The 27,812-nt window shown below is 37.9% G+C and overlaps 1 protein-coding gene across 2 annotated transcripts in view; it reads right to left on the bottom strand.

The window, feature by feature from the left end:
* LOC143854110 (RING/U-box superfamily protein) overlaps window positions 1–22,029 on the bottom strand; it is a 37,308-nt gene extending 15,279 nt beyond the window's left edge. The window contains exons 1-6 of one of the 2 annotated variants that reach the window (XM_077363894.1): window positions 21,951–22,029; window positions 20,400–21,723; window positions 18,591–18,709; window positions 8,543–9,187; window positions 7,519–7,825; window positions 6,509–6,674 (exon numbers count right to left, since the gene is read on the bottom strand). In XM_077363894.1, coding sequence (XP_077220009.1) covers window positions 6,509–6,674; window positions 7,519–7,825; window positions 8,543–9,187; window positions 18,591–18,709; window positions 20,400–21,563 — 2,401 coding nt within the window. In that variant the 5' untranslated portion in view covers window positions 21,564–21,723; window positions 21,951–22,029. Of the gene's footprint in view, window positions 1–6,508; window positions 6,675–7,518; window positions 7,826–8,542; window positions 9,188–18,590; window positions 18,710–20,399 lie in introns of both variants that reach the window. The other variant, XM_077363893.1, reaches the window with a different exon arrangement.
* Between the last annotated feature and the right edge of the window lie 5,783 nt (window positions 22,030–27,812).

Below are 27,812 nucleotides of genomic sequence, written 5' to 3'. Positions count from 1 at the left end.
TATGAAGCATTAATCATGAGATTTAAGGTGCATTGAAGCACAATTCTCACTAGGGGTACAACTCGGGTCGGGTTCAACTCGAACCTGACAGGTTGAACCCGAAAAAAGGACGGGTCGGGTCGGGTCGGGTCGGGTTCGAGTCGGGTTCAGGTTCGGGTTGACTTTTCATAACCCGAGTTGGGTTCGTGTCGGGTTGAGGGTTTTGCAACCGACATTTTTTATTTTTTATAGCTCAAAAACTCAGGTTGGGTGGGGTTGAGGTTGGGTCGGGTCGGGTCGGGTTGAACCTCGTCGGGTTGGAAATCGGGTTGGGTCTGGTTCGGGTTGGAAAAATGGGTTCCTCGGGTCAGGTCAGGTTGGCCTCAACCCGACCCGAGTTGCACTCCTAATTCTCACTTCGCATATGTGGATCATCATGAGTTCCTCGAGAAACTTTAGACTTCCAACCATTCTAACTCTCCTTAGACTAAAGGGTCGATATTTGACCATTAAGACCAAAGGTTAGCCCACACAAACCCAATGAAGAGATACTATGCGATCCAACTATAAAGGGGTGTGGGGAAACGATTTTGACATAACGTTGGTCCAACTTTCTCACACACAACACAAAAAAACAACAAAATAAGCTTCTAGAAGTAAATTTTAGAAGGGTTTGAGAGAACAATTTGGCACATAAAACATACAATATGGTCCATCCAATAGAGGGCTAAGAAGCAATTTTTCCATAAAGTAGATCCAACTCACAAGAGAAAAAAAAACAAAGTACAAAAGAACAGAAAACAAAAAATAAAAAAGCTTACAGAACTAAATTTCAGAAGCGTTTTATGTGAATTCAAATAGCTTGCACAATAAACGGAGGTGATTATAAGTAGATTATTACCGGGCGAAAAAAAAGGCGATCTGCAAAGCTCCCTCCCTAGGTCGACAGAAGCCCTAGGGAGGGAGGTGATCTCTCTCTCTCTCTCTCTCTCTCTCTCTCTCTCTCTCTCTCTCTCTCTTCCTCTGTTTTTTTAGCCTCGCCCTTCTCTTTCTTGTCTCTCCCATTGCTGGCTCTCTCTTGTCTCCCTCTCTTCCTCTGTTTTTTTTTTAGCGTCGCCCTTTCTTTCTTGTCTCTCCCCATTGTTGGCAAAAGATGAGTCGTGGAGGCCGAACCTAGAACCGTGGAGGCCAGATCTGGAGTATGGCTTTTCCGTGGCGGCTAGATCCGGGGTCGTGGAGGCCAGATCCGGGGTCGTGGAGGTCGGATCTAAAGCCGTGGAGGCCAGATTTGGGGCCGTGGAAGCCGTGAAGCTGGATCTGGAGCGAAGGAAAACCGCGGAGGTTGTCAAAGGCCGTGAATGGCCGTGGGTTGCTGGATCCGGAGCCGTGGAAGGCCGGCTATAGGCGGAGAGATCTTATTTTTTTCAGGCCGTGGATTACCGAATTTGGAAGCCGTGGAGGATCTAGGAGGCTGTGGATTGCCGGTTAGCAATGGGGCTGATGGGTTTGGCGGTAGAAGGCTGTGGTTTCCGGAATCAAGATCATGGGTGATGGCTTGAGGATGGGCGTGGTGGTCAGTGGCATAGGAGGTTGCCGGATCTTGATGAAGGTCGTGATGGCTGAGACTCCCCCGGCGGAGATGATTTTTGTGGAGGAAACGGAGGTGAGACTGGAGGTGGTGACAGCAGTGATTGCTGGTGGTGCGAGGTGGAGGTCGCCGGAGTTCCGACGATGTTGTTCGGTGGTTGGCTATACACGGTGAGGGCGCATGATAGCTATGGGCATTTGAGTGGGATTTTTGAAAATCAAATTCGGAATGTGGTGGAGAAGTATGTGTGACGTGGCAGGTCATGATCTCGACTTAGGTGGCCCCACATTATGGCATTTTTTGTTTGATTCGATACATTTAAGGCTATTGGGTAATGTAAGGGTAATGGGTTTTCTTTTGGGCCAAGGAGAATGCTCCTAGGTAAGTCATATTGTGTAAATCTGGTGGGACTACTGGTCCCCATTGTAAATTTTGCTGGTCTTAATATATTTGTCAATTTTCAAAAGAAAAATTCTGAAGCGTTTGAGGCAACAATTTCGCATATAATATAGATAAGAGTAACCTTCCCTTGTGACCTTGTCTTGATATGTAACAAGCAGTTCGTCCATGTAGAGATGATGCCCATCTTCAACCATCCCACAAGACAAGAACATATTTCAATTGTTGAAAGCATCCATCACGGCACCAATCCAACAATAACTGCCTACCCCTACCATGTTCCCCCTAGAGAAAATAAGATTTTCTCAAGTCATATTCCATTATGGTTGTTATTTATTTCTTATAAAAACAACCTTCATGTTTGAATGTGTCTGGGTTTCACCAATACTTGACTTCCCTCACCATGTTCACCGTAGAGAAAATGGGGCTTTCCTTCTGTTGCATTCCCCTCTTGTCATTATAGTTACTTTATTTGAGAAGAAAATGTCCCATTTGAAAATTTCCGCAGGTGCTTGGTCTTGAGACGTGCAATTGAGCACATTCCTAGAATCACCTTCAAGTATTAAAAGACTACAACTCTTGAGGCGCAACAGCTACACCTTGCTAAGATCTCTAATCCAAATACCTACATGGTCCCCAATGACTCCCACACTGCAGGGCCTAGATTGCCAAAGGAAGAACCATCAAAACTGAGCTAAAGGTAATCCTAATGAAGATGAGTCACCTAGCAATTCGCTTAATTTTACGGGCCTTCCCATGAATTGATACTTCTTAAGATCTTTTCCATACTGTGTGCACTTTTCGGAATTTATCATGAAAAATCATATTGTTCCACTAATTCCATGTCGCCTACCAAGTAGCCACCAAGCATAATTTCAACAAAACCCTCACTATGTGCGGAATAAAATCTGATGATGTTTTCCATCATTGTCATTTACGTCCTTATTGAACTTATCAACAACATTCTTGTATTTGATCTTGTTTTCAATTGTACTTTCCAACAAAGATCTTCTCTTCTGTGTTTTCAACCAGATTATCCTTAAGGATGATAACAGCTTAGTCATAATCTTTTGAACCTAAGCTTCTCTATTAATAGGTGTTGCGTTTGGCATCTCATTTTACCTTTTTTGAATACTTAAGACTCCCATGATAATCCTTCTATGAATAGTAACTTCGATATTGTCGAATATACACAAAGAGTTCATCAAAGATTTATAACTTCAACCATAATCTGGTAAAAGAGACATATATCTCCTGCACATGGGGCAAGGGTGGGTTTATCATGGCCATTTTTAAGCCTAAAAGTTTATTCTTGTCAGAATCCTCCATTTTCCAATTCTTCTGCAAGGCTACCCAAAGCTCCTTTGTCAACTTGATTGATTAATAAAATTGAAAATGAATTTGACAAGGCATTTAATACATCCATGGCTTTCTCATTCTTTTGCATTTTGATTTGATCCAGCATCGAATTTTGGGCCAAAATTGGATCACTTATGGCATAGCTATTTTTAATTATGTAAGCAAAAGATAATTTTTTTCCATCTACAAAAAACCATCAAAGAACTAGAGCATGGAGAAGTTTTAGCTCATCATGCCAAAAAAGAATGGGCCACAACAATGTCATAAAATTGTTGGCGTAAAAGGGGAACGAAAGTAAATGGGAACATGGCACTATGCATCAAGGTGCAAAGTGTGTACAGCTGTGATGCAATAAAAGTTATTGAATAAGTCCATAACTAAGCAACAATCATTTAGGAAAAAGATGACCAACAGAGATCCAAAAGTACGCTAGAAGAGGATTGAAAGCATCGTGCTAATGTCAATTGTCAGTCATATAGATTTATATTCACCACAAAAATGTGCAGCCTCATTCCTTACCTACAGTGATTTTTATTTAATTTAATGTTTAAGTCAGTTTTGGTAGACCATGTGAAAGGAATGGTGTCAGAACTTTGACCCTTCTAATCTGAAATTTTTTAAAGCTGAGAAATCTATATATTTAGGTTAGGGTAAGTTATTTATAATAGGAGAACGAGTCTAATGTAAGCAAAGTTCATAAACAAACCCATAAGTTATTAAAGATGAATCAAGAGAAGAAAAGGACCGATTGAGAGCCAAAAGTAGGTTCGGAGGCGGCCAAAACATACATCAAGTTATCATTAACAATGGGCCTTACAAAGCTCTGTCCATAAAAAAATAAATGGCAGGCAGTATCGCCACGATTTATGGAGATTTTATTTTTATATTTGGGAAGATTTTAAAGTAGGTTTCGATGGACATTGTGGAAAGAATACGTGGATGGTGTTAAAAAAAATATGCATAATCCAGGTCCCATAATTAGTATATAGTTGTATTTCAAGTTTTGGGATTTGATAAACTGCACTGACGTATCATATTGGTTTCCCTTTCTCGTTGCATATTGAAGAGTGAAGAGAACTGGATTAAATTCATGAATGGATTATTATTTGATTATCTCATATTTATTTTAGATTATAGTTGATTAATCCTAAGAATTTTTTAGTTTTTAAATGAATACCATATTTATACTGTTAAAAATTATGATAGTGACCAGTAATTTTATAATTTTATACATATGGGCATGTCTAGAATTTAGGGGTTACCATGGCAGACACTTTGTATCAGTGTCGAAACTCGACACACAAATCTGTGTCCACAGATGAAGATTATATATACTTCACGTTTTAGCTGTGTCCGCGTTTCTAAATTTTAGGGGTTTGCCATGTTACATGGATTCTTCTAAATTGGCGAAGAATCCATGTTGGACAAGTCTCGGACTCTTGGATTCCAACACTTCATGATTCTTTGTGACACTTCTAAATCTCTTTTATCTGTTTTTTTTTTCTGAATATCACTACACGAATTTACAATTACGACATGTTTTGAGTTTTACCCATCCTAGTAGTAAGTTTCTTAAATAGAAATAAATATTATATCTAAATCTATTAAAATTTTCAATATATTACTTGTTATAATCATTTTATTATGTAAAAAAAAACTGAACAATTTTTTTTTTTGAAAGGAAAAAACCTGAGAATTGATTAAGATATTTTGGCAAATCCATGAATCCTTCTTTTTGAGGTTTGGCGAATCTGACACTCAATACCCGTGTCGGATTCCTACACCCATATCCATACTAATGCAACATAGGGGGTTTGCCATGTCCGACACTCCATGTCTATGTCGACTCACGACACTCGTGTCTGTATTAAAAAATCATAGCTTATTCCACTATTAGTAATGTGATGTCTGAGTTTTTTTTTTTTAATGGCTAGTAATGTGATGACTGATGATCTAGTTAAATCTGGTGCTGATCAAGTTAGTCAGATTGTATCTGATTACGTCCCCATTATTTAATGGGGCTGTTTTCCGTTTTCGATGAGCTGGGTTCATCTGTTCCCTAGTCATCATTTTCTATATAAAATTCATCTTTAAAAAAGCTAATGAATCAAAATGCATTTGACCATTATTGCAAAATAGCAAATACAGTCTTCATTAGGGAGTTACATACCCCGGCCAAGGATTGAAATTTCGGTTTCGGCTTCGGTTTCGGCCTCAGCCGAAAACAAAATTTCGGTGGCAATTTTGGTTTCGGTGCCAGCCGAAATCCGAAATTTCGGTATTTCGGCCGAAATTTAAAATCATGACCCCTGGCAGATCATTTTCATCATAAATAAAAGAACATGTGGACAATCAGAGTTGTCAAACTCGTACTAGTCTTACGAGTCAACCCGCGAGTCGAGTCGAGTCGCATGGTTGACTCACCTCTCTTGAAGACTCGTCCGAGTCGTCTGGTGACTCGTCCGAGTAGAGTCATGAGTCGTCTGTTAAATTATTAAAAGATAATAAAAAAAATAAGATTGATAATGGTTATGCGGTTGAGTGCTTTGATGTTGAAGATAATTGATGAACCACAAGATAAACAAATTCATAGACCTCTTCATTCGATGACTTAATTTTTAAAACCAAAGTAAGTTTTAATTTTATTATTATTGATAGATTTAGAATAATTAATGATTAGTCTATTATGATGAAGGCATGACTTTGGAGATTATTGAGTTCTCCTTTTTTTTTTTTTTTGGGAATTTGGTTGGTTTGAATTTTTCTTATTTTGATGGTTGAAAACTTGGAAGTTGGAACTTAGAAGATAATTAATTTTGTGCATGCAAGTTACAAGCATATAGTTATTTATATTTTTGGCTTACTGTTTTATTTATATGCTATTGGGTTATATTTTTTACATGCTTCATCTTTTGATATATAATTATAATTTTTTCAACTAAATTTCTGTTATTGTCAAAAACGCTTACGAGTCACGAGCCGAGTCGAGTCACAAGTCATAAAATTAAGAAATCGAGTCACGAGTTGAGTCACAGGTAGACAACTATGTGGACAATTACTTCAGCAAGAGGGGTTGGGCCTGTAGCTCAAAGGTTGAGGCTTTGTTTCTCAACCTTGAGGTCGCAGGTTCGATCCCTGCTTACCTACCAAAAGAAATTTACTTCAGAAATAATTACTGCTGACCTTGTCCACCAGACGAGCGATTTAAAGCTGCAGAAACTTCCTGTCTAACTGCACGCTGTAACTCTAGTTGCATATCCATGCAAGCTTCCAACATTCTCTGCATATGACTCATCCCTTGCTGCAGCCTAGCCATGTCAGCCCTCAAATCATTAATAATCTCCCACTCCTGCACCAAAATACACACTCAGTTCAAACTTCTAGAAGCATAAATTAACACACAAGACTGTAAGTGATGTCCTCGAATGTGACAGCCTCACTAGTGAAAGACAGAGAAAGTGAACATCATAATGTCGTAAATATGTGATTCCTTGAGAAAAATTAAATACAGTTCATCCCACTTAGAACTGTATGGGAGTCAATTAGAACTACAGAAAGAAAGGCAAGAAAACTCTTCCATTTACTAGGAATGTACGAGGGGAAAATCACTAAAAAGACAGACTCAGCTCTCTGCATATGCTCATACTACATAAAAAGTCTAAGAAGACATTCATGTTCCAGTGATATGAAAAGATATTTCATGCTTGACTTCATATGAAATCAATATGGAACTATTTCACAAATATCGGTGAGAAATTAAATTTCTCGGAGAAAATAATGATATTTTGATTAAACAATAAAAATACATTTTTATCGGAGAAATTGAAATTCTCGCGAGAACTTGAATTCCTCGTGATTTTATCATGAATTTTCATGATAAATTGGGGAGTTGAATTTAAAAAATATCTTGAACTTCTTATTCACTCTAAAAATCTATCAAACATCCTAAAACCGTACAGCTAATCCTATTTCTGAAGTAAAAAAGTGTATATTTGATATTTTATATTTGTACATTAATTAATTTTTACCGTTTTTTCCCGATATAAACACGAAAAAAATATTAAAAAAATATCCCGAGATTTTCCCTTGCCGAGAAATTCCAGAGAACGATATTTGTGACATAGATATGGAAAACGAATAATATGGATTTCATTTGGGCTTGAAAGACAAGTATTAAAGGAAAGCTGACACACCATTTCTGAACGATGTATGCCATGCCTAGACCAGTTAGCATGATGCAAGTCCTGGTGCCAAAGTGGCTGTGGTGGTGGCACCGGTGGTGATGGCAGCACAAGTGGAGCTCTGGCAGTGGTGTCTGGATGATCATCATCTTGATCATTTCTCTGCAGCTCTTGATTTTGATCCGGTGACGCAGGTGTAGGCAAGGTTCTATGTAGGTCCCAGTCAATGGGAGTGCGGCCTTGCCTCTGAACATATGACTGTATTAGTTGGTCCAAACTCTCACGAAACCCACTTCGGAGTAGATTAGATACACTTCGCCTGTAACACCGGTAATAACCATCATGAGGAACTATAAAACTCAACACATAATATAACCCATGTTACATGGATTCTTCTAAATGAGTGAAGAATCCATGTCGGACACGTCTCGGATTCCAATATTTCAGGATTCTTTGAGACACTTCTAGATCTCCTTTATTTGTTTTTTCTGAACATACCACCACACCTTTACAATTACCACATATTTTGAGTTTTTTTTTCTTTTTTTGACTGGTACCACATATTTTGAGTTTTACCCATTCCTAATAGTAAGTTTCTTAAATAAAAATAAAATGTTATATGAGGAATGATAGATGCAAGGGCCTTCTTTATGCAAGGGCCGGAGAAGGGCCATTGAATATATCCACATCATTAAGTGCAACCGAATTCAGTTTCTCAACCAACTTTTAAAATGACATGGATCTATTCAAAGGCCCTTCTCCGGCCCTTGCATAAAGAGGGCCCTTGCATCTATCATTCCTTATATTATATATATCTACTTAACGTATTAAAATTCTGAATATATTACTTGTTACAACCGTACTACGTAATAAAATAAAATTTGAGAATTAATTAAAATATTTTGGTGAATCCATGAATCGTTCTTTTTGAGGTTTGCCGAATCCAACACGATACCCGTGTCGGATTCCAGCACTCATATCCGTACTGATGCAACATAGAAAAAAACAAAACAACTTGCAAAAGTAGATCAAATACCTGCTAAGGAGTTCCCTTAGTTCCATGCTATAGACATTGTCATCATCAGGTGGGTGGAATCTATTCACCCTTCTAATGGGAGTAGCCCTCCGAGTTCTCGGAGGATCAGAAGGTCCATCTTGCCAATGCTCTACAGCCTCTTGTGATCCAACATCATGCCACACCTGATGTACTTCTTGCAGATGGCTACCTTCTCCATCGTCATTTTCTGGGAAACTATTTTCCGGAGTTTCCCGAGGCCAATCCTGGCTCGTATTTACCTGCCAGTTTCCATCCAGTTCTTCTCCCGTACCATCTTGCCATTCATTAAACCCAACCTCAGTAGACTGTTGCCAGTCCCTCCTCTCATCTTCTGTAACTTCTTCCTGCCAATTCCCTCCTTGGGAATTAGTTTCTTGCCAATTTATACTTTCCATGGGAGTGTTATCATTATTCAAGTCTCCTGTATGCTCCAACATTCGATGATTATCAGTTTCCTGATTCCGGGGTTGAGATATATCATGGTTTTCAATCGCCGTCTCTGGTGAAGTGTTTGATTGAGATTGATCATTTCGAGAATTACCAATGTTATGATTGACGGAGGTATCGGAATGGCTGGTTACTTGACCCCGAACAATGTTCTCTAATCTGAAGCGGAATCCTTCCCTGATTGCAGATATGAGTGTGTTATTACAAGTTAAACAAATAAGTCAAACTTCTCCCAAGCAATGATGGGAAAGGAATTAACATTCCATTATTTGATAACCAACCCTGTTCAACAAAGTTACAATTCAAAATAAAACATGGACGAAATAACTCTTTAACATCATTACCAATCAAATACAGGAGAAGCAATACATCTGTTTTGTTTCTAACAGGTAAGGAAACCAATGTGCTTCAAGAATCCATTTTAAACCAAAAAAGAATAGCTATGAAGGACAATATAAAAGCCAGTTTATTGAATTAGTGTTCCATAACAAAAATGACACAATAACAACTCAAGGATGGATTAGGTAAAAGATGAAAGCTTCCACTGATTTTTTTTTTCAAAAAAATAAATTTACTAATAATAGAAAAAATTACAAAAAAGCCTGGACTAGCCAATAAAAGGAAAATCTACAACTCAGGCATATCATCCAGCACCCTTATTTCATTACGTCTAACATAAAATAAGAATATGATTCTGCCCTAACATTTCCTTCCAGATGGACATGGGAGAAGGATAGATTCTGCCCAAACATTTCCTTCCAAAAACAGGATAACCACTTGTTTCCAGAGGATCTGCTACTCCACAATCTACATGGAACAATTACATAGTGACAGTTGTATATATTAAGGATATGTTAAACAGAACAAAAACTCCAAATCTGGACAATCCAAGGATAATTTATTAAGATATAGGCAGTATTTCCCTAATGAATCCACGAAAGAACTGTTCACTGTATCACAAATATCACTTTTAAATAACTAATCTCCGGTTAGAATCTTTACATACATTTCGCAGCAAAAAAAAAAAAGCAGTAGCCCTACGATATGCAGGAGCACTCCAAATTTTAGGGAAGTTCCTCCGTAACGACTGGGCGACAGAGAGTAGGACTTAACCAAGCAGATACCACCTGGCTGAGGCTTCCAAATAATTTTGCGATCAACGCCTAGAGCTAGAATAAAAACTCGAATTTAGCCTTCTAAAAAATTCCAAAAAAATTGTTTGAAGCTCGCAGTAACAATCATTCACGCATAATCGGGAGTGATAATCATTTTGTTTCCATGACTACTTATGTAATCTGCAACAGAGGCCCTAGGGTTCACTGCTTTCTTAAATAAGATTAGGAAAGCACTCAACTAAGATTAAGCTTCCACACCATTTGTCCAGCCAAATAAGGTATTTGCCCCAATACGGATACTACAATTGATATTATTGCTAAAAGTTTTTAACACCTTTTTGTGACTTTCAAATAAGAGACTCCTCAGACACCCATTCTCCAAGATGAAGATTCAAGCTTGGCCATTGGTGTTTAGCAATTACTATACTGGCCCATAACTCATTCATATTACTAAACAGTCTCCATTACCATTCTTCTAATAGAGCCCTATTTTGAGATTTATATTCCTAACACCAATACCTCCTACATTCTCGAGACAGTATGCCTGCCTCCCATTAATTAGATGAACTTCCCTAAAGGAAGGGCAGTCATTCAAAAGAATTTTTTTTTTTGGATGCTATCAATTTTTCTGCCACTAATGAGGGGGTGTGAAACAAAAAGATATAATATGTCCGGATATTATGTAATGACACCTTTAAAAGAGTTATCCATCAGGGCAAAGAGAGATTTGCCTCATCAATTTTGATTCTAATCCTTTCAACTTCAGGATACCACTCATGGGGATTAAGAAATCGCTCATTTAATGGGAGACCCAAGGTATTGATTAGGAGGTTGGCCATCTCAAAAGCTACTACAGCGATATATCTCCACAAGGCTTCCTCTATGTTAATCCTACATATAAATGACTTTCTATTGATTCCTTGACCATCAACTCCTTGATAAATGCTATCAAAATAATAATCTAGGCAGTGTGATCCTCAAATGCTTTTGAAAGGAAAATTGTATCATTAATGTACTGAAGATGAGACATAAATAGGCCCCTAGGGATTACCTAAATATCCATTAAGAAACCGCACTATGCAGAATAGGAAAGATATAACAGTTGCTATAATAAATAAAAGAGAAAATGGGTACAGCTATCTCAACCCCCTCAACGGTGTAAAATGGCCTACCAGCCACATTTGATTAGAACTGAAACATGGAGAGAGGATATATACCAAGTAATCCATTTTCATTCCAAATCCCATTTTTCTCTAAGATCCACTTAAGCGTTGGTAATCGTAGGCTTTCTCCAAGTGTAATGTTATGATCGTCCCACTTTGGCCAAATATTTTAACAGAGTCAGTGATCTCATTGGCTATCACTATGGTATTTAATATTTGTCTTCATTCCACAACACCATTATGATGAGGAGCAACTGGCTTAGCATGACCTTTTTAATTTTTTTAGGGATTTGGAGATAATCTTGTAGACGCCACTTATCAGATTAATCGGATTAAATCTAGATAATAATTGCTCGATCGCCAGGCCATGAAGAAAGAAGAGCGCATGTCCAAATACACGAAATTGGAGAAAGTGGGAATCAAAGTTTCCCCTAGGACTTGACTCCCGTTGTATCCCCCTTTTGTATAGTACAATTACTTTTTTTGAAATGGTATCATATCTTCTTCTATCTTTTTTAAAAGGAGTAAATTACAATTACTAAGGGGCATAAAAGTAACATCATGTCCAATTATATGCACATAAAATGTGGTGTATACACTAATCTTTCAAAAAAAATGTGGTGTATACACTAGTTTACAAAAGCATTTCTATGTGACTTATATAAACCCAATAATGGTGTATATAAGTCTTCTATGTTCCACACACTCCTAAAATTGATGCAGTGTCATGAAGCATCAATTTGCTAATAAAAAAGTTACGCCTGGAACGATTCATTGCTTTTGTGAAAATGTATGCAAGCTAATGTGATGAAGGAGCATATGGTAATGTGATCCATCCTCTAGAATAGCATTATCATACATAAGAATAGTCCGCATCACCATTATTTTTATTCTCATGAAAAAATACATTTGTTGCAATCTAAATTCTGCTCTTATTATCTGCATATAAGCAACAAAGACAATCCATAGAACACTTAGTAAGTTAGTAACATGTGTTGTCACTCATGTTTGATAATTTAGCATGTATCACATTTCACGTGAAATTCAAATAAATACATACACCAAATTTCAAATGCAATTCATATAAATATAGAGAAAACATTTCCTACACACTTGTGTAGGTAAGTTACCTACACACTAGCTTAAAATACAGTGGGGGCCCACATTGTTTGGGTGATCCAAACCATTCATTTGAATGGTCCTCACATAGATAGGGTGTCCACAAAAAATCAAATCCATAGGATCATCCCAACCATTCAAACTATGGAGGCAAAAAATGGACTAATTTGTGAAGGTTTATACACGTCCATTTTACCTCCACAAATCGTAGGGTTGGGATGATCCTATGGATCTGATTTTTTTGTGGACACCCTATCTCTGTGAGGACCATTCAAATGAATGGTTTGGATCACCCAAACAATGTGGGCCCCCACTGCATTTTAAGCTAGTGTGTAGGTAACTTACCTACACAAGTGTGTAGGAAATGTTTTCTCATAAATATAAATATGTAAAACATACTGATATAATATAATATAATAATTCAGTACATATCACATTTCACGTGAAATTCAAATAAATACATAGTGCATACACCACATTTCAATTGCAATTTGTACAAATATAATTATGTAAAACACATACCACTGGTGCACTTATGATTTTGGCTTCAATATGTGTTTCGATTTCGGTAGCGTTTTGGTGTGGATGGAAACAGAAACGTTTCGGTCGTTTTGTGTCGATTTCAGTGGAAATTTAAAACTATACGTTCAATACATTATCACTAATGTTAACAACAAAAATAATAAGGAATGTGATGTGGATCTGTTATGCAAACATACGTGGACAATTGTGCAAAATATGCTTTCAATGCAGTAACAAAAATAATAAGGATTGTGGTATCTGTTGTATAAACATGTGTGGACAATTGTGCGTCATATGAGGGATATCTGTTGCTCTCATTGTAGGCTGCTATGCCTCCATACTGACTGTTGCTCCTTGATATGAAGTGGTGTCCTTTACGTGGACTGTTGTGCCTTGTTAGATCTACATTGTGAACTAATTTGTTGTGGACTGTTCTGCAGATTGCGGACTACTGTTCCGTTTCGCAACTGACATTTAAATTTCGGTTTCGGTTTCGGCCTCAACCAAAAACGAAATTTTGGTGTTAATTTCAGTTTCGGTGGGAAATTTTGGTGGAAATCTAATAATTTTGGCCAAAATTTAAGGTTTCGGCTTTAAATTTCGGTCCCAGCCGAAATCCAAATTTTCGGATTTCGTTCGAAATTTAAAACCATGGTGTCGATTGCTGCCCGCTGATCTTCCAGTTGTGAACCGATCGGTTGTGGGCTAATGTGTTGTATGCAGACTGGTCATCCGGGTGATTAGTCGTGTTGTCAGAGACTGCAGTAATCCACTTTCATAAGGTTGTTGTCCCATGCGACTGCTGATCCCATTGTATAAACCTCTGCTCTATCATAAACTGATGTGTGCTTGTGCAGACTGCTCAATATTTGGGTGACTTTTTGTGCGTACTTCTCATGGGAACGAAGAGCTTGAGTGAATATAATAGTTCCTTCTGTGGTGTGTGGAAGGAGTTAAATGTTATCAACCCCTCAAATTTCTAGAATTAGAGTCCAGGTCCGTGGGTATGGGAGGTGTATTTAGAGACAAATTTGGCTGTTTTATATTTGTTTACCGGTCTGATTGGTAGAAGTTAGTTGCCAGAGGGGGAAGCGAATGTGAGAAGCGATGCGGGAAGCGAATGTGAGAAGCGATGCGGGAAGCGAATGCGAAAAGCAATGCGGGAAGCGAGGGGTTTAGAAAAGGGAAAAAACAGGAAGCGAAATGTTTCGAAGAAAATAAAGAGAACTGTATAGAAAGAGTCATTGGAAGTCAACATGAAGCATGGAATAAGCCTTATTAGAAGCAAATAAGAAGAAAGAAAAAGCGGGATTGTAGTAGGTTAGGGAGGACGGGTTAATATAGGTGGATTACAAGTAGAGAAGAAGACTCTCTGACTAATTAGAATTACTAGTTTTAGGAACTTACAGTTTCACATGTTTTATTCATGTTTATCTAATGCTAAGTTTTTGGAAAAAGATCCACACAGTTTTCATTCGAAACTTAAGATGAGTTTTCGTGTTTTACATGTAGTCTCTTTTTTAGCAATAAGATCCTTCAACATTATCAAAAGGAGAAAATATTTTTTTAAGGAAGAAATAATCACCTAAATTGGAAGCGTTCTCTTAATTAAGAGGAAATGCGTAGGAAGCGTCTAGGAAGCAAGCTTCCCCTAAATTTGGGAAGCGAGAAGAACTTACCTTCCGAAGCAAGTTTAGGAGGAAGTAAGCTTCCCATCCAACTAGGAAGTTTCCGTTAACTATGAGTAGAACTGAATCCAATAAGTCAGAAATCAGAGCTTTAGTAAATTGGATTGAGAATTTTTAAAGTTCTGTGACCCTCTCATTATAGAAGGTGACTCAACGAGCAATGTAGAGTGGAAGAAAGGTTGGAGGGCTTGATCATGGAGATTAGCTTCATTTATTGATGAGCTAGTCGATGTCTGTAATTTTGTGGATGTTTCTTTTTCTTGTATCCCCAAATCCGCCAATAACTATGCTGATTTGTTGGCTAAATCTGGTGTCCTTAGGGATCATAAGTACAAGGGTTATTTTTATTTTTGAAATGGTAAGTAAAATATACAAGGGTTAATCTCTCTCTCTCTCTCTCTCTCTCTCTCTCTCTCTCTCTCTCTCTCTCTCTCTCTCTCTCTATACAGAGAGAGAGAGAGAACAGTTTCTACACAAAAGTGTAGATAAGTTATCTACACACTAGCTTAAAATACAGTGGAGGCCCACATTGTTTGGGTGATCCAAACCATTCATTTGATTGGCCCTCACATAGATAGGGTGTCCACAAAAAATCAGCTCCATAGGATCATCCTAACCCTTCGAACCGTGAAGGCAAAAAATGGACAGATTTGTGAAGGTTAATACAAGTCCATTTTACCTCCACAAATCGTAGGGTTGGGATGATCCTATGGAGCTGATTTTTTGTTGACACCCTATCTATGTGAGGGCCAATGAAATGAATGGTTTGGATCACCCAAACAATATGCCCTCCACTGTATCTTAAGCTAGTGTGTAGATAACTTATCTACAATTGTGTGTAGAAACCGTTTTCTCATATATATATATATATATATAATATATATAATATATAGCAGAAGAGAAAAGGAGAGATTTATTTGAATTTCTCCCAAAATTCTAATAGAATTACACATCACATTTTTTTACTTTTTTTAACGAAGGCACCCATTCAACCCACATATTTTCAATCCTACCCCTCCTTTATGCTTTTTAACAAAGACACCCATTAAAGCCACATAATTTCAATCCTAACCCCCCCCCCCCCCCCCCCGTCCTTTTTGCTTTTAAAAAAAAACAAGCGGACAAAGCCAACATAGTGACGTTTTTTCTTTGCAAAATTACGGATTGGGTACATATGTTACATAATACTATGGATTTTTGTGAACATATTACATAATACTACGGATTCAGGACGCCTTTCAAAATATTGACGAACCCGATTATTCTTTAATACAAAACATGTTCATTTAGTACATAATACTACGGATTTCGGCCACCATTCAAAATATTCCGGGTCCCACTCGAATGCATGGGTTTGGCTATAGATGGTGCATGAGACCCACCTGTCAAAGCATGAGCGTGAAATACTCCACCGGATCAAATGGGAAAGTGATTAACCATTTATATCTTTCTTGCCCCGTGCATCACACAGGTGTTTTTACTAGTATATATATATATATATATATATATATATATATATATATATATATTGAACGGCAACGAGGTATGATTATAAAAAGGGGGAAAGGGGTGGATCTCCACAACCGGGGGTGGGTCACTGCAAAAGCGGTCCGTGGACCAAGGTTCTGAAAATCCGAATCGAATTGTAAATCGTAACAGTGTTCGAATCGTAAATGGAATCATAAAACGTAAGATTTTTTCAGATTTATAAATAAAAATGAACAAAAATATACATTAAAAAAAAGTCAAAATAAGAATAAAATGAGTATCTATCTATCTTTCATTCAAAACTATTAAATTAAACATAAAATTCCATGATTAGTAATCCAAAGCACAAACTATATTCATCATACAATAAATCAATAAACAAAGAAAATGTCCCTGTTTGTTTAGGATGATTTTGAGAACCGATTGTGAGTCTAATCAATTCTTAGAATACATAATAAACAGGACCAACAGCGTTGTTGAAATAGGGAAAAAACCTGCAACAGAAGAAAAAAACTTGCGGCTTGAATTGGTAGAAGTAGGAAGGATGAGAAGGAGAAGGAAAGAAAAGGAGAAAAAGAAGGAAGGAGGAGAAGAATAGAATTAGGGTTTTCTTTTCTTGTTTTCAGGTTATAAGTTGGGGCAGGGGGTTTATATACGATTTATTTCTATTCATAAATGGAAAAAAGAATCGTAAAAATCGCAAAAATCATAAAAATCACACGATTCTAAGTTGAATCGTACTTGAATAGTACGATTTTTACGAAAAGTTATTCTTCCTTACGATTTTAATCGTTCAACCCTCAATTCGATTTGTCGGACAATTCAAATTGTGAATCGTGCGATTTTAACAACAGTGCCTTAGAGAAATATTGACAACTAAAGAACTTTTTTTTTTACCAGTAAAGAACTCCCACCTCAAATAGCATGTACTCACACACCTCCATCATGTAGAGTTTTTTTTCCTCTTTCCAACCAAGTATTCATTAGCCGACTAGTGTCAGGATTAGGTGAACCCAACTAGTGTCAGGAGAGGAGAGAATGGAAGAAAATGATCCATGTAGACAAACCCAACTACTGTCAGGATTAGACTTAGTTATTTTGCGCCAGGTAGATTCTTTCACCTTCTTCATGAATATTTTCTAAAGGATTCATTAGCCGACCCCAACTAGTTTGGGACAAAGGCTGAGTTGAGTTGAGTTGAGTTATCTTTCCAACCAAGTATTGGTATGTAGTCTGCCTTGACATCTTTCACTAGTCGAGGTGATGTTCAGGTCGTGGTTGTTTTGGCGATTGACTGCGATCGTAGTCATGAGCATGGTTTTAAATTTCGGGAAATCGACAGAAACTGAAATTTGGCGAAATTTCGGATTTCGCCCTTTACCAAATTTCGGTCCGAAATTTCGAGAAAATGTCATTTTTTTTATTTTGTTTTTAAAGAATAAAGAATTGTTACAAAATTTCGGAATTTCGGTCCGAAATTTCGGAATTTCAGTCTGAAATTTCGAACTGAAATACCAAATTTTGGCCCGAAATTTCAAATTTTGGCCCGAAATTTCAGATTTCGATGGGGTCCGAAATTGGTACCGAAATCAAAATTTAAAACCTTGGTCATGAGTCATGGGGAGGACGTGGAAGTGACCATGGCAATTTAATTGCAAATTGTTCATTGTGGATGATCTAATGACTAACATTGACAAGTGCTGGGATAAGTTTAGCAAACCAACATGGGAAATTTAGGCACGTATATCAACAGTGGTGATGATACTTCTCAGAATGCTTCTATTGGGACTCCGTGGTATGATCTTCCTATCGTGCTCTCACGAAAGAATTATGACTAACTCATTAAGCCCATTCAACAATCTCCCACTTGTTCTCACTTGTCCATGATCCTCTGCTTCATTGGCACGTACAAGTAATGAACAGTGAGCTACCTAATGACCGACTAGACAAAGGATGTAAGTATAATGATAGAAGGGTAATCTAGTTTTCCTGTAGATGCACAACTGTCTGTCGGATTTTTCCCTTGTTTCCTTCTATCAATAAATTTGTCATTTCTGATATAGAAAAATGGCATACCCCATAATTAGTAGTAAACATTTTGATCAAGCTCAATTGATGGAATATAAATATTCCATGGAAATCAGTTGATTTGGGCATTCTCACTTTGTCACATTAACTGAAGTAAAACCAGATATCACTTTCCTCAGTCCTTGTGCAAGGTTTCTTCAAGAGATGCACCCGGCAGTAGAGAAAATTAATCAAAGATTTACTCCCCTTGGTCTAATAGAAAGATTGACAAAAATAAAAGAATTAATCATCACCAATAAGTGTGGAAGTTAATTCAAAATATCCCTTTAAAAGATACTACTCTAACAGACATGAACGAAAAAGAAAAGGAACAAATTAAATGATCACAAAGACAGTGCAATGGCAGAAAAGGAAGTATGAAAATCACATTACTGAGACGGCGAAAAGTAAAACTTACCTTAAACCAGAGACAGTATGGCGCTGCCTTAATTGACCTAGTTCTCTTGCTGCCACTGAAGGTCGTCTCTCATCCTCAGTGGAGCTTTCATTTCGTAAGAATCTACCTCTGAGTAACGACTGGAAAACGAAATTGCATCATATTGCCACACCATTAGACACAAATGCAAGGCTTAATGTATTTTATGAAGAACCCACACCATTAGACACAAATGCAAGGCTTAATGTATTTTATGAAGAAATTCAAGCATAAATTTATCGATAAAAGATGCCAATGTAACTTCCCATAGGCAGATCTATAATCAGAGAAAGACTGTATGAGAAAAAAAAGACATTATAGAAATAATCAAAGCAAACAGAAATGAAATGACTGGAAAATGAAATTGCCACTGAAGGTCTTCTCTTATCCTCAGTGGATCTTTCATTTCGTAAGAATCTACGTCTGAGTGACAACTGGAAAATGAAATTGCTTCAGATTGTCACGCCGTTAATCACAAATGCAAGGTTTAACTTATTTTATGAAGAAATGCAAGCATAAATTTATCGATAAAAGATGCCAGCATAACTTCCCGATGCTCCATAGGCAGATCTATAATTATAGCATGACTGGATGAAGTAAAACAGAAATTATAGAAATAATCAAAGCATAGCAGAAATAAAATGAATGAGCACTGATAAAAATCACCTTCATGTAGAGTTTCTAAATCTACTTAACTGAAAGGAGACAATATGTCATACAGCAATAGAAACTAGAATAAACAGTGCAGTTGCAAGAAACACAAGGTACTTCCATAATCTCATCACCATTTTTTATTTCTTGGATCTTAAATCTTTTATTCAATGTGCACGTGTTTATGGATTGACCTAGATTCAAGCTGGGGAAATGGGTGAAATTTCCATAAAAGGAGTGCAAATTTCTACTGTTGGCCATACCAAAGACCAATAAATCACTGGTAGACAAGAAAAGAAAACAAATCACTTCTCACAAGAAATTTCTACAAATTGACAGGAAACTTCTAAAAGTTGACAGGAAACTTCTAAAGGTTGACAGGAAGAACCAGAGAACTGTGAGCAATAGACAGAAAATTGTGTTCTTATCATTTTATGGCAACAACCCTCTAGTCTAACCCACCAAAAGTTGCTCCTATGATAGTTCTGGGCTTCCCATAAGCCATTAAGGAACAAAACTAGCACAATTTTCCTCATCTCTTCTGAGTATCTAATCAAAAGCCCCAAAAAATGGAAGCATAAAGAAGCAACAATTCAGAAAATCAGTAACAATGCATAAAACAGCCATCTGTAAAAGTATCTCGATGAAATGTACCTGTTATAAACTACCAAGATACTTAGGCACGCGGCGGACCAAAATAATATAGAATAGAAGCCAGTAAAATTCATGACAATCACAAGAACTGACAAACAAGGTAAACAATGAAAAGCATTGTTCCGATGAAGCTACAAAGTAGGTTAAGCCGAAATTCAAGCTGACAAAACAATCATATTTGTCCAAAATCTATAGTTAGGTGAATTTGCTAATATATAATTAGAGCTAAAAAAAAATTATCTGAAAAAGGCAGATCCATTTCTACTGCAACTCGGATATTTCTGATCATATGAAGGAAGAATCATTAATCCTACAGCAATCACCACACATTCCCTGTCTAGTAAAAGAATGCAGCCCATGTACATTCATTTGCTTCCAAAACAGCAATTGTATGATTTACTACAAATCAATGGCAGAAATAAAATGCACAATTAAAGAATGAGACAAATAAAGTAAAGAAATAGCATTTTAGCAGAGGCAACTGACCTGAATACGGTTGCGATGAGCAAAGTCTGAGACGGCCCGATGCTCTAACAAGCCTTGAAGCTCTCCCTGCCTTTCTCTCTCAATCCTCACAAGCAAATCAAGGAGTGCCTGTCTACCACGCAATCTCAACATGTCCCTCCGGATGTGCTCGGGTTGGCCTTCATCATGGTCAACACCCAACCCATCACGAACTCTATCAACCTGCACATGTGGTCCCACAGCTTGTTCTTCTCTTCTACCTTGTTCTTCTCTTCTACCGACACGAGCATCTCTCTGCTGACTCGTCATTTGGACCCACTCCCTCACAAGTCTAACCCTCTCCCGTTCAGTCTCACCTAGCCATTCTGCCCTCTGACCATTACTTCTTTGGGAAACTTGCGATGCCTGATCACTGATACCACTATCCATCCACCCCCGAACAATCTGCCTCACTCTCTCCCTCTCGCCATCTCCAAGATCAGGAGACTGTTCCCTACTAGAATTATGATCCCCATTCTCATTCTGCAAACCCAATTGGCCATGTGACCACGGCCCATACTCGTTCTCGCTCTCACTCGCATCCTCAGAGCTACCTGGATGTTCACTAGCGCGAATTTCAGATGGGTTCATCCCCAAAACATTGTTATTTGATCCAACACTCTGTTGTTGCCTCAACCTTCCCCTCACCCTCTCATGGGCGTGGTTGATCATATGCTCATCCTCGAGCTCCCGCCACATTTGGAGAAGCGAGGAAGCCTGAGTACTAGGCCTTTCGATAGCCGGGGAAGTCGGGGACTGTGATCCCCTCAGAAAAGACGAATCAAGCATCGAAACAGTGTGGAGCCCGGCAAGGGCCATGAGCTCCGATTCACGATTCCGCCTCTCCATTGTTGTGATCATCTCGTGAGCTTGGCGTGCAGCCCACCGGCTAAGAATACGAGAGTGGCGCCGGCGTGCGGCCGAAGACTCAGCCAAATCGTCCCCCTCGAGATCCGACCGGCGCCTCCGGCGCACGAGCTGATCACCCTCATCATCATCATCCTCCTGATCTCGCGCAGAGCTACAGGAGGTAAGGGACATACAATCATCCAAATGACCCCTCATTAACTCCTCTAATCCCCACCGAAACTCAGCGTGGACATCATTTGATTCTTGTTTCTGCTGTAACTGTTGGAAATCTGTCATATTCTTCTCACACCAAAATGCCCTAAATCCGCCAAATCTAACAAATAATCCACCCAACCTAAAATCCTCCTACCAATTCCAAGAACCAATCAAGCATCCACATCTCCATAAAACCCTAACCCTCTTGCAAATAAGAACAAACCCTTTTGAAACCCAATACCTAATCAATTTCTTAAGCAAATAAGAACAAAATCCCTAAAACTAGCAAAAACAAAAATCATCACAATAGAAACGTAAAAAGATCCATCTTTCAACCTAAGAACCAAGAAAAGATGAATTCAATGAAGAAATCATCTCAATAAAAACGCAAAAAGATCCAATCTTCTTACCTAATAACCTAACAGAGAGAGGAATTCAATGAAGAAAACATCAAATCAAGAAACGCACCTCGTACCTTCGTAGAATAAAGCAATAGAGAGAAGAAGAAAAAAAAACCCTAATTTTTTTTATTTTGTTCTGAGGAAGAGAGAGAAGAGAGAGAGAGAGATGAAGGGACGATGTCGGGAGGAGGAAGAAAGGATTAATAAAGGAGAAAATACAATCACCGTCTTTATTTTCCCTTGTCATCCACGTCATATTTTTCAGGAGTCATCTCGTCACGCCGCGTGGCAATTGTCTCTTTCTGAAGATAAAATTACGAAAGCAGGCCTCGTGCCTTTTTATGTGACGGTGATAAAAGGATTGAAGTGTTTTCCTTTTTGTTTTATGTTTGAGAAATGTAATGAGAACGGTCGGTGTTAGGGACTTTCCTGACAGCCACTTTTGGCCCCACATGTGCTACATGGACCTGATCGAAACCACAAATTTGGACCACTTGATCAGAAAAATCTTAAACTGTTGATATTACAATCCTTGACCATAATTGATTTGGTGATTTGATTTACACCATCCGAATCAACGGGGAGGATCAATTCTAATTTGTCCAATCAAGGCCGTTGATCTTGTAGTGCATCTTGAGGCGGACCCACATGGTTTTGGTTCCACGTTGAACAGACATTCTAATGTGTAAGATAAAGAAATACAAAAAATCAATGGTTTAGATTTTGTTGACCGAACCCTAAGCGTCTATTTGGATGTCGAGAAGATTTTGATTTGGAATTCTCACATCTGCAGCCCATTTTGTGTTGTGATTTGGATCCGGATCAAATTCTTGGATTTCCAAATCAGTGACTGACGGTGAAAAAACCAGATTTTCAAATATGCTGTGGAAATAAGTAATAGGAAATCCACAGATCTGGTGGTTCCCTTCCTTTACCCTCTTTGCTCCTCAATCTCTCCCCTCCAGTAGGAACTACCCCCTGCGCTCTTTGTCTCTCTCAACATCAGCTGGCCGATCTATTCATTTTGTATTCAAAACTCAATTCCAAATCCAAATACAAAATATGAGGTATCCAAACATGCCCTAAAAGAGAATTTATGGATGGATCAAGTATGTATGATTATCTTATCAAGATCTTATCGATGGAATTTGGCTGGAATTGTAATTTCCGGACGGGTCAACGGATCCGATTATATAGACATGGCAGAAGTTTGTTAGGAATGGACCTATTTTTTTATATTTTTCTAGTAATGAAGAACTTGTTTTTAAGGTCCAATGATGAAGGGTTATCAGGATGGTAGAATGGGTGCGATTTTTTGGGGGAAGTGGTAGGGGGTGGTGACCAAGGAAGAAAAGGGTGCAAGTATAATATTAATGGGGCCCATCAATTTTAAATTAGGGCATCAACTAAATTTTACACTTCAGAAAAGAGCCAGGTTCATCTCAATCCCAACTCATTACATTTTTTATTTAAGAGTTTTTGTACATGAAAAATTACAGTGGGACCCACATTTATGTGGGACCCGCGTTATCGGATGATCTAAACCATTTTTTTTGTTGGGCCCAAACTTAAATAGGTGGAGCCCTGAAAAATCATCTCCATAGGATCTTTAGATGGTTACGATTAAATTTTCCATCATTGTTTAAGATGATGGGACCCACTAGCTTCCTGTTTAATCGTAGACAAAAGAAAAATACTTATAAAGACTTTTTTGCCCTCAAGTGCACCACGTTGAAGTGATCGGGCCAGTTGATCCGAGTGGCTACCGCAAGTACAGCCCATTGACATCTATATCACCTTGATCTGATGGCTCTAACTGTTTGATCCATCAAGCCTCATTTATTAGTGTTTTGGTAAGAAGAGCTAAACCATTGAAATTTTTGTAATTTTCCCTTACAGATGGGATTTAATATCTAAAAATAGAATCAGCGTGATTCAATGGGACTCTGTTAACTTACCAACTTCTCCAAAAGCTTAAGCTGTTGGAGAAAGGCGTTATTTATCTTTTATACTTTAACATTCCCCCGCACGTGTGGCTCACTTGGTAAACACATGGTATCAGAGCCAAAGGTCTCAAGTTCAAACCTCCCGGATAGTAAGAGCCCCACCAAATTTCAGATTATTCATTCAAATCTAATCACTTGATAATGGAAAATTGCCTGTTGAATATGAACTTTTGGCCACGGGTCCGAAATCTTTACCAGTTACTATCACCTTATAGATGCACAATTTCTGTATATTTTGATTAGTTTATGTACGTAAGATCATAAGATCAATTTCTGGTTCTCGCACTGTTGATCTTGTAGATCATCATGGGATGACCCACAACTAAGGCTTGATGGATCAAAGGGCTAGTATCATCTAATTAAGGTGGGGTCCCCGAAAATAGGCTAAACTCTTGCTCACCCATCAGATCAACGGACTCAATCATATCCACGTGAAACATTTGTGGTCCATAAATTGACTGTTAGGAAAGAGAGTAAAAGTCAAAACTCATTTTCGCATTTTGATTGTGTATTACATCTTGAAAATATACTTTGGTTAGAATTGCTTGCATCTAGCGGTTCTCTTACTCTTACGCCAACCCTACGGGGAGGAGTTGGCTAGCCATTTTCAACTTTGTTGACAAAGAGAATAATTAAGTATATGAAATTGATATCTACACCCCCCCTTATTTTAAGTGTCACTTCTCTTCATTTTATATATATTTTTAAATTAGTTGGTAAAGTCTGTTATTAATCAATTAATTAAATGAGTGGTTATTAAAGTAAGAGTGCCATAGTGGAGTGCAGATATCATTTCCATCACATATAGATTATGAAGGAATGCATATGTAGTTAGGGGTTTTTTAAAAGACCACAAATGGTTGTGCTTATATTTGTAGAAGACCAACTCCACTTTCAAAATTATTTGTAAGAGATCAAGATTAGCCTTTTTTTTTTCAAAATGCCATTTGTTGTCAATTTTCTTACCGACCATAGTTGTCTTTGGCTTGTAAAAAGACAAAAATACCCTTATGGAAATCTTAAGTTCACTATTAAAGCTGTTTTTTTAATGGTTCTTTAAAATATTTCTTTTTTGAAATGGAGTTTTATTCTTTTCAATAATATAAAGTATTAAGTGCGTGTTTGACGTACCGTTTAAAACATCGTGTGGCATTTGAAACACCGTTTTGAGGCCAAATGGCCGTTTGGGAGTGTTTGGGTGCACAACCACCATTTGAAACACCGTTTTGAACCCTCAAAACGGCGTTTTGCAAATGGAGGGGGGGGAGGTCCGTTTGCAAAATGCGGTTTTGAACGGAGTTTTTGGGCCGTGGGTTTTTACGTGTTTGCCCTCACCAAAACCCAATCTACACCTTTTTTCCCCCTAACCCCTCTCTCTCTCTCTCTCTCTCTCTCTCTCTCTCTCTCTCTCTCTGCAACTTCCCTAAAATAATGCCCTTTTTGGTCATTTTACCACTAAAACTTCGTTTTGGAGCATTTGCAACCAAACACATAATACCTTCGTTTGCCGTTTAAAACACTGTTTTGATCTAGCCAACCAAACATGAAAACGGCGTTTGGCAAAATGTTGTTTTGAACCAAAACGCCGTTTTGCAAAACGGCGTTTCAAACGCTATTTGAAACGGTATGCCAAACACACCCAATGTCTTTTTTGGGGGTCAAAGCCAATTGTCATCCGTTCTTCTATCAAGAATTGATGCTAGTTGTTGTTTTGCAATATGTGGCTAAACTATAGTGGTCCTTTGTAGAGTGGTCTTTTGCAAATAAGCTGAACCGTAAGGTATTTTGCAAAAAAAAAACTTTTATTAAGAAAAAGATAGAATAAAAAAGAGAATGATACAAAACTAACAATGAAAATGCACCATGTGTACAAAAAAATTGATAGAAAACTCACCTTTTTGGTGAGTTTCCTAAAACAAAGGAACAATTGTGATGTTGTGGCAATAACCAATTTGTTCTGTTTCGTGCTACTCCACAATTCCTTTTCCTATAACCTTTTCTTTTCTCTTGAAATTCCATTTTTTTTCATGGAGCAGGCTCTAGAATTCATCTCCTCCCCCCCCCCCTCCAATGTTTGGTGATCTACTAATCCAATTCTGGGAAGTGAACTCCTCACCATTTTTAGAGTCAGTTGGACCTCTTCTTTTGGAATATATGGTTGTAATTGCTTTCCTTATCGAATTAAGATTGTTGTTTGATAATGTGATAGACAATAAAGTACTACAACTATAAATGAGTCGTGACAACTCACTTTGTGACATGATTGGTAGTTGTGTTGTGATATTTTTATCAAAATGTGTGAGACACTCCATCCACATAACATTATGGGTACTTCAAGATATTGATGCAATCAATGAGAGAAAGCCCTAGTCATATTACCACAGTTTAGGATTTGATATAATCAGTAGATTTTGTATTGGTCCTTGGACTTGAGAGATAAAACTTTCTGAATAACACTAGCTGACCTTTTTGGATATATAATGAGCGATTGTATTTTCACCCCCGCATTACGCATGCGCCCACCTTGTAACGTGATTTGACGTCAAAAAGCGTTAAAGCTGCCCACTTTTCACGTCAAATCACGTTGAGCGCATGCGTAATGGAGCGGGAGTGAAAATATCATCTCCCTATATAATCCATATTTAGAGTGGAGTTATGGGAACATTTTTGGATATATAATCCATGTTTAGAGTGGAGTTATGGGAACAACCGTGCAACAGAAAACAACTTTACATTCACTTCAGAAAGATTTTTTTTTCGAATTTCCCGTTCCTTTTCGTGTGAATTCGCTCCTAGCAAATTATTAACTGGAGTAGCCCTATAGGGGCCCCTCATAGCAATTAAACATTTTCAAGTTGGGAAGCTTAAGCAAAAAATCCTCAAAATCCTCTAGGATCCTTTTGGATGCACAAAAATGTGGGGAAGTAAAAGTAAAAGCACACCTTTTCCATTTACTTGCTTTATTCGGTTGTCATTTATTATTCACATGTCAGACATTGTTGTGCTGTAAATTTCGAAATGCAAGCCGGTTTGCAAAGTCTGACTTTCCTCTCAAATCAAAAGGGAAAGTAAAGGAATGAGAATTCCTATTCCTTTCCTTCTACTTCCAAACGGATCCTATTGGAATGCCTTGAAATTGTAAGGCAAAAATTTGGACAATTTTTGCTTTGGACTCTCCTACGGTCAAATGAAGCCCCCTTTCTAAGATAAGTGTTTCCCATTATTCTTTCCAGTTTTTTTATCTTATCTTCCACTAATAGAACTAGAGCCAGCAGAAATAACCTAATCAAACTCGACAAAGAATTTAGATTATCCTCATATGATTTCTATTCTTTGTTTATGTATTTTAATTAAGGAAAAAACTTCGAAAACGGGATTCTGTGTGGAAAATAAAAACGGGAGTGACATGACCATTAATTTAACCATTTTCAAGATGTATTTATTGCTTTATGGGTATTTGAGCTCCCTTCCTTTGTCTTTGAGTGGACGTGGCTCCAATGTTTGATGCCCTTTTTTTTTTTTTTTTCACAAAACGGATTCCAGTTATCCACATGCACTCTCTAATAAAACTAGATTGGGAAATGTTATCCACACTACTGTATTTTTATGAGGACACTCCTCACTTTATTCAAAGTACGGTATGGCCCGCACTGTAGAATGATCCAAACCGTCCATTACATGGGCCATAGCCTAAATAGGTTGTGCTCCAAAAATCATTTCCATAGGTTGATCCTAACCCTCTGATCTATATAGGGTTAGGATCAACCCTCTAACATTCAGATCGGGGGGTTAGGATCAACCTATGGAAATGATTTTTGGGGCACAACCTATTTACGCTGTGGCCCATCTAATGGACGGTTTAGATCATCCTATGTGCGGTCCATACCGTACTTTCAATAAAGTGAGGAGTGTCCTCATCAATA

This window comes from Tasmannia lanceolata, unplaced genomic scaffold, assembly GCF_043159265.1.
Source record: "Tasmannia lanceolata isolate RefF3 unplaced genomic scaffold, GAP_Taslan_0.1 ptg000020l, whole genome shotgun sequence".
Classification (NCBI taxonomy): Eukaryota; Viridiplantae; Streptophyta; class Magnoliopsida; order Canellales; family Winteraceae; genus Tasmannia; species Tasmannia lanceolata.
This window is presented reverse-complemented; position numbering and strand designations above follow the sequence as displayed.